This window comes from Chroicocephalus ridibundus, chromosome 9 (assembly GCF_963924245.1).
Source record: "Chroicocephalus ridibundus chromosome 9, bChrRid1.1, whole genome shotgun sequence".
Lineage (NCBI taxonomy): Eukaryota > Metazoa > Chordata > Aves > Charadriiformes > Laridae > Chroicocephalus > Chroicocephalus ridibundus.
In genome coordinates, this window is record NC_086292.1 from 30,301,164 (window position 1) to 30,310,369 (window position 9,206).

The 9,206-nt window shown below is 42.0% G+C and overlaps 1 protein-coding gene across 1 annotated transcript; it reads left to right on the forward strand.

The window, feature by feature from the left end:
- Nucleotides 1–828: 828 nt before the first annotated feature.
- Nucleotides 829–9,201, forward strand: CHRNA3 (cholinergic receptor nicotinic alpha 3 subunit). Its single transcript, XM_063346440.1, has 6 exons — nt 829–1,058; nt 3,024–3,163; nt 3,240–3,284; nt 4,457–4,566; nt 5,777–6,788; nt 8,051–9,201. Exons 1-6 carry the CDS (start codon nt 1,004–1,006, stop codon nt 8,177–8,179), a joined length of 1,491 nt encoding a protein of 496 aa, XP_063202510.1. The 5' UTR covers nt 829–1,003; the 3' UTR covers nt 8,180–9,201.
- Nucleotides 9,202–9,206: the final 5 nt, after the last annotated feature.

Consider the following 9,206-nt stretch of genomic DNA (forward strand, 5'->3'; position numbering starts at 1 on the left):
GCTTGCATCACCTGGTCATTGAAGGGGGGGGTAAGAAGTGACATAGAAGTTAACAAGGAAACTGATGGGCACCTGGGGAATAAGCCATTTTGCAAATCATGATTTTATGATCAAACTTCAAACACAACTCTCCATTGTCCCCCATCTCCTTTGCCCTGAACAATAAGGTTTTTGTGGGATCAAGCTAGGAACCTGTGCTCTTATTCCCCTTCCCAAATTTCACCTTTCTAATCCATGAAAGCAGGAACGGTCCAAAGACAGTTATTTTCAAGAGCTTTGGTCGTGTTTGGTCTCCAACTCAAACCCCTGGCTCTTGCCGGATCCCAGCTGCTATGTATACCACTCTGGGCTTAGATCCTGGCAACAGTTGTACATGACTTTAATTACTCCTGGGAATAGCACATCCTTTTTATACAGTCAAGCACCTAGCACATGTGCTTGCAAGATGAGACACAGGCAGGAAAAAACCTCAACATTTATAGCGTAATTGGAAATTCAGGTCCCATGGTCTCAGTTCACTGCTAAATCAAGCATCCCTAATGTCAATATCCATTTCAGCACAATTCAATTATAAGATTTTTATTAATTAAACTTCTCCTGGCAGGTTGGCATGAGCTTCTGATAGAGAAGGATCCTGTATAGCAGCTGACTGGACAAATCTTTAGCATTGTCAGATTACCAGGTACACTTATGCACCAGTTTAAGGACTTGCCTATTATCCTTGCCAGAAGACTGCTCTTTGCCTACAATAACATCTGTTTTGCCTGCAATTTATTTGCTGTTTCAAGTGCTCTGACAGCCTGGGTAGCTAGAAAGGGGGCAGCACAGCAAACCTAATGGGAGCTCACTGCGCAGAACTGCGTTCAGGGTCCTGCCGTCTGCTGCTTCCAGGCATTTCACGCATCGGAGGAGCAGAGCTCTCTCTACTTCCTATGCTCATACAATCCTGGCAGCTAAGCTCATCTTCAACAGCCTCTGTCGACAGGCAGTAATTCATAACACCATGGAGAGCACGCACGCTCTCCTTCTAACTGCTGCTGTTTGCTTTTTCTGTCAAGGTGAGTGATCCTTAATTTGTTTATTTTTTGTTGGTCAAGGCGGGGGGTTGAAAAGGTGAACAGGAGGTGGCTTTGGTGCAAATTATTTTTGAGAAGTGCTGAACCTCACTCCAAACTAACGGACAAATGTACAGAATCCCAGTACAGCTCTTTTTGTTGCATAGTGTGGTGTTGTGGGTGTGTTTTTTTTTGATTTCTCCTCGTAAATTAGTTAAGTAGTCCTGATTCAAGACGCCAAACAGGACACACAAAGCCATTTTAACATTAAGAAGAGAAAGCACCTCACATATAAAGGTGTGGCTTTACATATTGTAGAGAAGACCACAAGAAAGTGACAATATTAAACAGCTTTAAATATATGCTGCAAACAGCGCACGTTCTCTCTGTAGATATGGAAAGCACCAAAATATTTACCAAAATATTTAAAGAAAAAAAAAAACAACATTAATGTACTTCTGTAGATACGGTGGATGCTAGATTTAATTAGAGTGCTGTTGACATGAAAAGGCTGGCAATTTGTGATTGACTATAACAGACAGCCCTTATTTCCCTAAAAGATTTGGGAGGATTTATTCCAGGAAATCTTGATCGGAGAGATACAAGGTATCAATAAATATTAAGGGCAAGGCTAGCAGTTACAAAGTGTGAAAGACGTGTTCATTTTTTAGTTAGCAAGTTGGCTTGAATGATTTCACTAATCTGAAAATAAAATTGCCCTCCAAGTGAGCAGGAGAAGGAGAAAAAAAAAGAAAGAAAGAGGTTTTAGCTGAAAACAATAGTTTCTCATGAGGGGGACCCTCTTGTCCTAGGGAGAGGGGAAGCTTTCAGAAAGACCAGAAAGTAACACCTGCTTTGTGAAACACTATAGATCAGTCACCTGCAGATACTTCTGCCTCCTGTCTCTTTCTCTACGGTCTGGCAAAACATGAACATGTCCTTGCATATTTCTGTAGATTTGTATTTGGTTTTCAAAGGAACTGTAGAGTACATTCAACAGACTTCAGTTCTATGCCTTTGCCTAATTCAAATAGCGTCATACATAAACGACAAAACAGGCCTGTTTTTGTTTTTCAGTTGGAGTGCTTGAGGATGTGCCATCCAGAAGAGAGTTTAGGAGAGAGTCCCTAAAAATAAAAGGCCATTGGCTTTTAAATAGTGTCCAGCTGTCAGGATGGTTATTGCCTAGCTAGCTTAGACAGTAAAAACGTAGTGTGAAATCCAGGCTGTCACACATCATCCCGAAACAGTTGAAAGATCTTGTTGTTTAAGAATTTCAGATCGCAGCTTTTCTGTTGGCCACAAGACACGATGAACAGCAGTTATCAGTGGCAAAACGGACAGTAGGAATATATTATAAATAAAAATTACCTAGACTAATAAATGGATAATTAGCACAATATTTTGAATGTGCTGTAAAGTCTTTGAATATAACGGTTAATCAATTTTTAATCCCTTTTTTTTCATATTTTAACAAGCAGGCTGTTATCATCGCTATAATCACGCAATCATGACTCAGGCTAGAAAGCAGAGTTCTCATTTCCTGGGAATCCTCCTTTTGCAAAATGCTCTGACAGCTTACGAGCGGCCTGGTCTGTCGGGTTACACATTTCCCTCCCTCCGCCCCACACCCCTGCAGCTTCAGCAGGTCGAGGGGACTAGGCCTGTGCGGGCAAAGTGCTTTGGCACCTCCAGTTCTTCAGTAACTCCCTAATTTTTGAACCCATTTACAGAGAGGTATGTGAGAAAAACTCTGTTGTAGTGTCACCTTTCACTGCTTTTCTTCTCCAAGCCTAAGCCAATGCCAATCATGACACACAACTACCCACTTAGGTAGCGCTTGGCCTCTCCCCATGCATCGCAGAGATGCCAGGCCATTAACGCAGTCAGGCACCGACCCCCGCTCCGGCACCCAGACGTGGGGTGCTGCCGCCTTGGAGGCCGCTCATCCCACCATTCCCTCCGCAGGCTGCGGCAGCTCTGAGGCTGAGCACCGGCTCTACGCAGCCCTCTTTGAGAGCTACAACCAGTTTGTCCGCCCTGTCAAGAACGTCTCCGACCCCGTCATCATCCAGTTCGAGGTGTCCATGTCCCAGCTGGTGAAGGTGGTGAGTACCTGCCCCGACGGGGCGCCCGCGGCGAAGGGAGGCCCGGCACCGCGCCCAACACCCCTCTCTTTTCTAGGATGAAGTCAACCAGATAATGGAAACCAACTTGTGGCTGAAGCACGTAAGTAGAGCTCACTGACAGCGCACACGGCACAGACTCACCTCCTCCCCAGCGCGGGAAGAGCCGTCCGCGGGCTCCCGGCAGCACCGGGCTCGCCAGGCCGCCCTCCCTCGGGGCAGAGCCGCGGCCTCGGGGCGCATCACGGGCACAGGCCCCGGGGCTCCACGGCGGGCCGCCCCCTTCAGGCCTGCTCCCGGGCGGGAACGCCGCCTCCGCGCCCTGCCCGGCGCGCGGCTGCCCCCCAGCGGCGGCGGAGCGCCCAGGGACGGCCGGACCCCGCCGCCGGGCAGCTCCCGCCCCAGGAACCGAGCAGCCAGAAGCAGCGGCATCACCACCGACCCCTCCGCCTTTCTGCCTCACCCGCCCTGGGTGCAGCAGCATTTAAGTACGGGCCTGGCTCGGGGCGCGGCTGTTGAACTCCGGTTGTGGGCCGTCAGCTGCAGCCCTAACCTTCTCTCGCTTCATGTAGTCACTAAATGCTATATTTTTGCCCTGAAGACTTCCAAAGAGGATGCCTTGGCAGGCACCGACGCACAGAGGAAGCAGCTCAGCACGGAGGTCCCACACAGCATCCCTGGGTGCTGTCACCTCTCGGAAAGTGAGAACGAACCAAAAATGCTGACTTCACTTAAAAGGGTCCTTATGGGTTAAAAATGCAGTTACTCACTGTTGCAGTCAGCTTAATAACTTAATTCACGGCTTCAGCTTAATATTCAACTTTGTTAAATTGGGGTTTAACAAGCCCTAATGAACAAGGCTATTACTTAACTGAGCAATGACACCCATCATCACACCTAGCACCAGAGCCTCCCATCAATTTGTTTTCACCATCTCACGGACACCTGGCTTTTTAAGACCTAAGTTAGCTGTTATTAAAGTCCTATGCTCTCTGGCAAGAGAGTGTCTTATTCCCTCTTTCACCTTGTTGCAGGTACTGAGTAGACATTCCTGGGACATGGAGTCACACACATCTCAGTTGTACCTAGACCAACGGGCCCACAATCTCTATGGGAACACCAGACATACATGCTTGTTAAGGAAATATCTAATCATTGCTAGTATTCAAAATAAAACAACCCTAGAAGTGATATGACAACACTTGGTTTGAGTCTAGTCCACAGAATTTCAGTTTCTTCACAAACCTAACATAGACTCATTCCTTCCATAACTAGATCTGGAACGATTACAAGCTTCGGTGGAATCCAGCAGACTATGGAGGTGCTGAATTCATCCGAGTACCATCTGGCCAGATCTGGAAGCCAGATATTGTTTTATATAACAAGTAAGACTCTTGCAAATTTATCTTTTTAACTTGGGAAGGAGGAGGGTGACGTTACTAGCTTAAAAAAAACTCAGCAGCAGGTTCACTAAATTAACTGAAAAAGCCTGCTTTTCAACACACCTGTGTCCCACATCTCCCTACTGCTGTACTCGCCTCTGTGCCACCTACATCAGCATCGCTGGGCAGGAGCCAGCTCCCAAGCTGGAGCTGCAAGTGAGCAGGCCAAAGTGAACTTTGCTTTTCCACTTCACAAGCCTCTACTTTTACTATTATTTTTACCACTGTCTACAAGGGCGGTGGCAAGAAATTCCCTTAGACTGAAGAGTTGTTGTCTGTGAGTCAGACCTTTAACTGAAAAACACTGCAAATTACAGCTTTTTAGCAGTTAAACTGTCGATTTGCCACCTTTCACAATAACAGTGTTGACATATAAAAGCCACAAGTAAAGTTTACTTTTGATGTCAGTTTCTGAGACTGCGAGGAGACAATCCATAACTAAATGGATCCCTCTGCTATGTAGGGAAGCAGTTCCAGTGAAATGGAGTTAGCTACACAGAGCCAAAACTTAGGTCTATGGAACAACAGCAATGATGCTCCTTTTCTAACTGTAGCCTTAAAACTTTAAATTACCTTTTTAGTTTTACTTTTTCATATAAACAACTGAAATCGTCACACAGATCTTTTATACTTTAAAAAACCCTCACCAGATACACTCCTTATCCAAAGATGCACCCCAACCCTAATCCCTCTTTGCATAATCACTACCTGCACTGCCCACAGAAGAGGTGGAAATACCAGTACTGCGGATATCCTCTTACCAGCCCCTGGGTTCTGATGTGCTTCATCTAGAACAGAAGAAAACAGTTCAGTTGGAAGGGACCTAAATGATCACCTAGTCGGACTGCCATTTGCGATCTCCTATTTGTAGTTCTGGATTTTGACTGCAGTTATTATAAGGGACATGTTATTATAAGGGAGAATATTTCCTTTCAAACCCTCCATAAGTAAATTTATACAGCTGTTTATTTCAGTTTAACTATGCAAATTTATGATAGCTGATGACTCAGTCCTGCACATGCAATTCAGCTCCATGTCATCAAGTGATTGCTGACTTTCCCCAAACAGATTAAAGACTTAATGTATATGATCTGAATGTATGAAACTACGTGTAGTTTCATTTTAATTTTTGTTATTTTTATTTGTTTTACAGTGCAGTTGGGGATTTCCAGGTTGATGACAAGACAAAGGCCCTACTAAAATATACGGGTGATGTGACCTGGATACCTCCGGCTATATTTAAAAGCTCATGTAAAATAGATGTAACCTACTTTCCATTTGACTATCAGAACTGCACCATGAAGTTTGGTTCCTGGTCTTACGATAAAGCCAAAATTGACTTAGTTTTAATTGGCTCTACAATGAACCTGAAAGATTACTGGGAGAGTGGAGAATGGGCTATTATTAAAGCTCCTGGGTATAAACATGACATCAAGTACAACTGCTGTGAAGAGATATATCCAGACATCACATACTCTCTTTACATCAGGCGTTTACCTTTATTTTACACTATCAATATGATTATTCCATGTCTGCTGATTTCTTTTCTGACTGTATTAGTTTTCTATTTGCCTTCGGACTGCGGTGAGAAGGTGACACTCTGCATATCAGTCCTTCTATCTTTAACAGTATTCCTCCTTGTTATCACAGAAACCATACCTTCTACTTCCCTGGTAATTCCACTTATTGGGGAATACCTCCTTTTCACCATGATATTTGTAACTCTGTCTATTGTCATTACGGTATTTGTACTTAACGTGCACTACAGAACACCCAAGACACACACAATGCCCGTGTGGGTGAGAACCATTTTCTTGAACCTACTTCCCAGGATCATGTTTATGACAAGACCTGCCAGCGATGAAGAGAATAATCAGAAGCCAAAACCATTTTTCACTTCTGAGTTTTCAAACTTAAACTGCTTCAACACTTCTGAAACCAAATGCTGCAAAGATGGCTTTGTATGTCAAGATGTGGCATGCAGCTGTTGTCAGTATCAGCGAATGAAGTTCTCAGATTTCAGTGGCAACCTCACAAGAAGTTCAAGCTCTGAGTCTGTAGATCCTCTGTTTTCATTTTCAGTTCTGTCACCAGAAATGAGAGATGCTATTGAAAGCGTTAAATACATTGCAGAAAATATGAAAATGCAGAATGAAGCAAAAGAGGTAAGAACATATTTTACTATTACTCAAAATGCAGATACCATGTGCCATTAGTGTTTTATAAGAAAAAGAGATCTCAAAAAAAACCCCAAAAAAGTAAAGAAAAAAAAGGACACCACAGACCATTATTACATACAAGTAAACTACCCAAGTTGTATTACAAATATGTCCAGTTTTGAATGTAGATAATTTTGGGGAGCAGCTCTGTTACACAACACTCTATTAACAACACATACACTAAGTGAAGCATGTTAAGGTAACCAGTGCTAGGCAAACACACCTGAGTATACATCCTACAAGATTCGGAGTGAGGATATTCCAAGTTATAATCTTAATAGTGGAATTTGCTGACTCTATGCCTTTAGAAAGTTATATTCTTCCTCCCACAGCTTACGGTCAATAACAAAGAACACAAGAATGAATGTCCTTCACAGTGATGATATGGCTTATTCTGCTGCTGCTGCTGCAGAGTAAAGTGCTGTAGTTAAATGAGCCAACTCCTGCAAGACAGGGTCCATCATCTTTCATAAAACTGCATCTTGATGCAATGAAAAAAAATTAAAGTTTTCTTTTTATCATGTTCCTCAAACATACTAAGAGCAGTAGCCACGCCACCACAAACGTCACTTGATTTAAATCCTCTCAGTATGGCTTTATTTATTATCCTCTCAGAACTTTATTTAGAATTAGTTGGTATAGAAAATCTGGGCTTGTTTTGGTTTTATTTAAGTCTGCCTTAACAAACAAGTTGTAAGCTAAAAAGTGCAAAATTTCAAAAGCAACAAATGCATTATTCATTTATATGCATGACAACAATCAAATTTCAGTACTATGTAAGAAACATACCAAACAGTTATATACCAATTAACCTTTGTCTTTGTACATACTGTGTAAAGACCAGTAGGAGCAGTCTGTTTCAGTGAAGTTTTCTGGACAAACCTGATCACCTAAGAATGTAACGGTTTTCACTTTCACTTTCGGCATACTGAAGAGAAGTGGTATCTCATGAAGTCCAGTGTCATGGTGAACAACTTTTTTTATTTAAAGAAGGAGCTCTTGGCTTTGCCACAAATAGCATATTCAAATAAAGCTTCTTCAAGATGAAATAATGTGTCAACGAAGATGCAGATATGCAAGTTATGCATATATGAAAGACATCTATGTATAAAAAAAACCCCTGTGCTTCCTGTATAAAATGGTACTAATTGCTAATGCAAGTTACTCATCTAATAAATATGCCTACTTGCTGTTCATTTATTTTTCAGATTCAGGATGACTGGAAATACGTTGCCATGGTAATCGATCGTATTTTTCTATGGGTTTTCATCCTGGTATGTATTCTAGGAACAGCAGGATTGTTTTTACAACCTTTGATGGCTGGAGATGAAATGTAAAGATCAAATAGTATGTTGTGAAATCAAATAAAACTTTTGCAAACCAACTCTGCTCCCCTACCCCAGCACCTGCTGTTTTTTCTATGTGTAGTAGAATAAGGATCTCTCTTAGCCTCAACTTTGCTTGACCAAGAAGGCTTTGTTAAAAATGTGAAAAAAAAAAAAATCTGAACCTTTATAACAGCTAATCTCAAATTAATATGAGCTATGCTTGGCAGCTACTTTTAGCAATGACCAGAAAAGATGTAGGTAGTATATTAAACTTTATAGGAACAGTTTAAGAAGGGTTTGATAAAGAAACTGAAGATTGCATGAATATTCAGAAAGTCAAGACAGGTTGAATACTTTGGGCTACTAGATTTGTTTCCACGAGTCTGGTGCCAAGTCTTTTCAGATCATGACAGGATCTTCTGGGAATAAACTCATACTGCGTTCAATGAATGCCCTCAGGAGGACGAAATGCTTTAGGAAGCACACATACCGAATTGCTAGAATGCAGACATTGCCACCTGGTGTATAAACTGACTCAGTGGGAGGAAAGGACCATGGGCCGGTTTATCACAAAAGGAAAACAAATAGGTAAATAATAAATGATGGTAGTAAAGCAACCATAACGTAAATTCCGTGCATCCCAATACTTCAGTGTATGAGAAGACTGTCAGAAAAAAACCAAGCTTTTCAAACCCGATAATGTTTAAAATCATGTACAAGTAAAACACACACTAAGATGCATTCTGCAGGTTGTGCAAAGGATGAAAACACTTTGATAGGATAGTTTGGATAAAAAAGCATCCTGTTACAGCAAAGTGGTTTTTGACAGGGGAAGATACAAAATAGTACTGTCAAGAATGCTAATGTTGCTTCTTAGGCATACCTTTTTTTTTTTAGTCAGTAACTGCACATAATTTAAGAGCATGAATAAAGAATGCAACAAAATATTGTAGTGATAAAATATTGCATAAAAATATAAACTCTTCTCTCTGTACCAAACTGGAAAGTTTTTGGAAATACAGTGTATCAAGTGATG

Excerpts from the sequence above, each read along its gene's own strand:
- CHRNA3 (XM_063346440.1), top strand. The coding sequence starts at position 1,004 with ATGGAGAGCACGCACGCTCTCCTTCTAACTGCTGCTGTTTGCTTTTTC. Across the intron at positions 3,164-3,239 it reads TGTCCCAGCTGGTGAAGGTG|GATGAAGTCAACCAGATAAT; the intron begins GTGAGTACCTGC and ends TCTCTTTTCTAG. Across the intron at positions 4,567-5,776 it reads GATATTGTTTTATATAACAA|TGCAGTTGGGGATTTCCAGG; the intron begins GTAAGACTCTTG and ends TTTGTTTTACAG.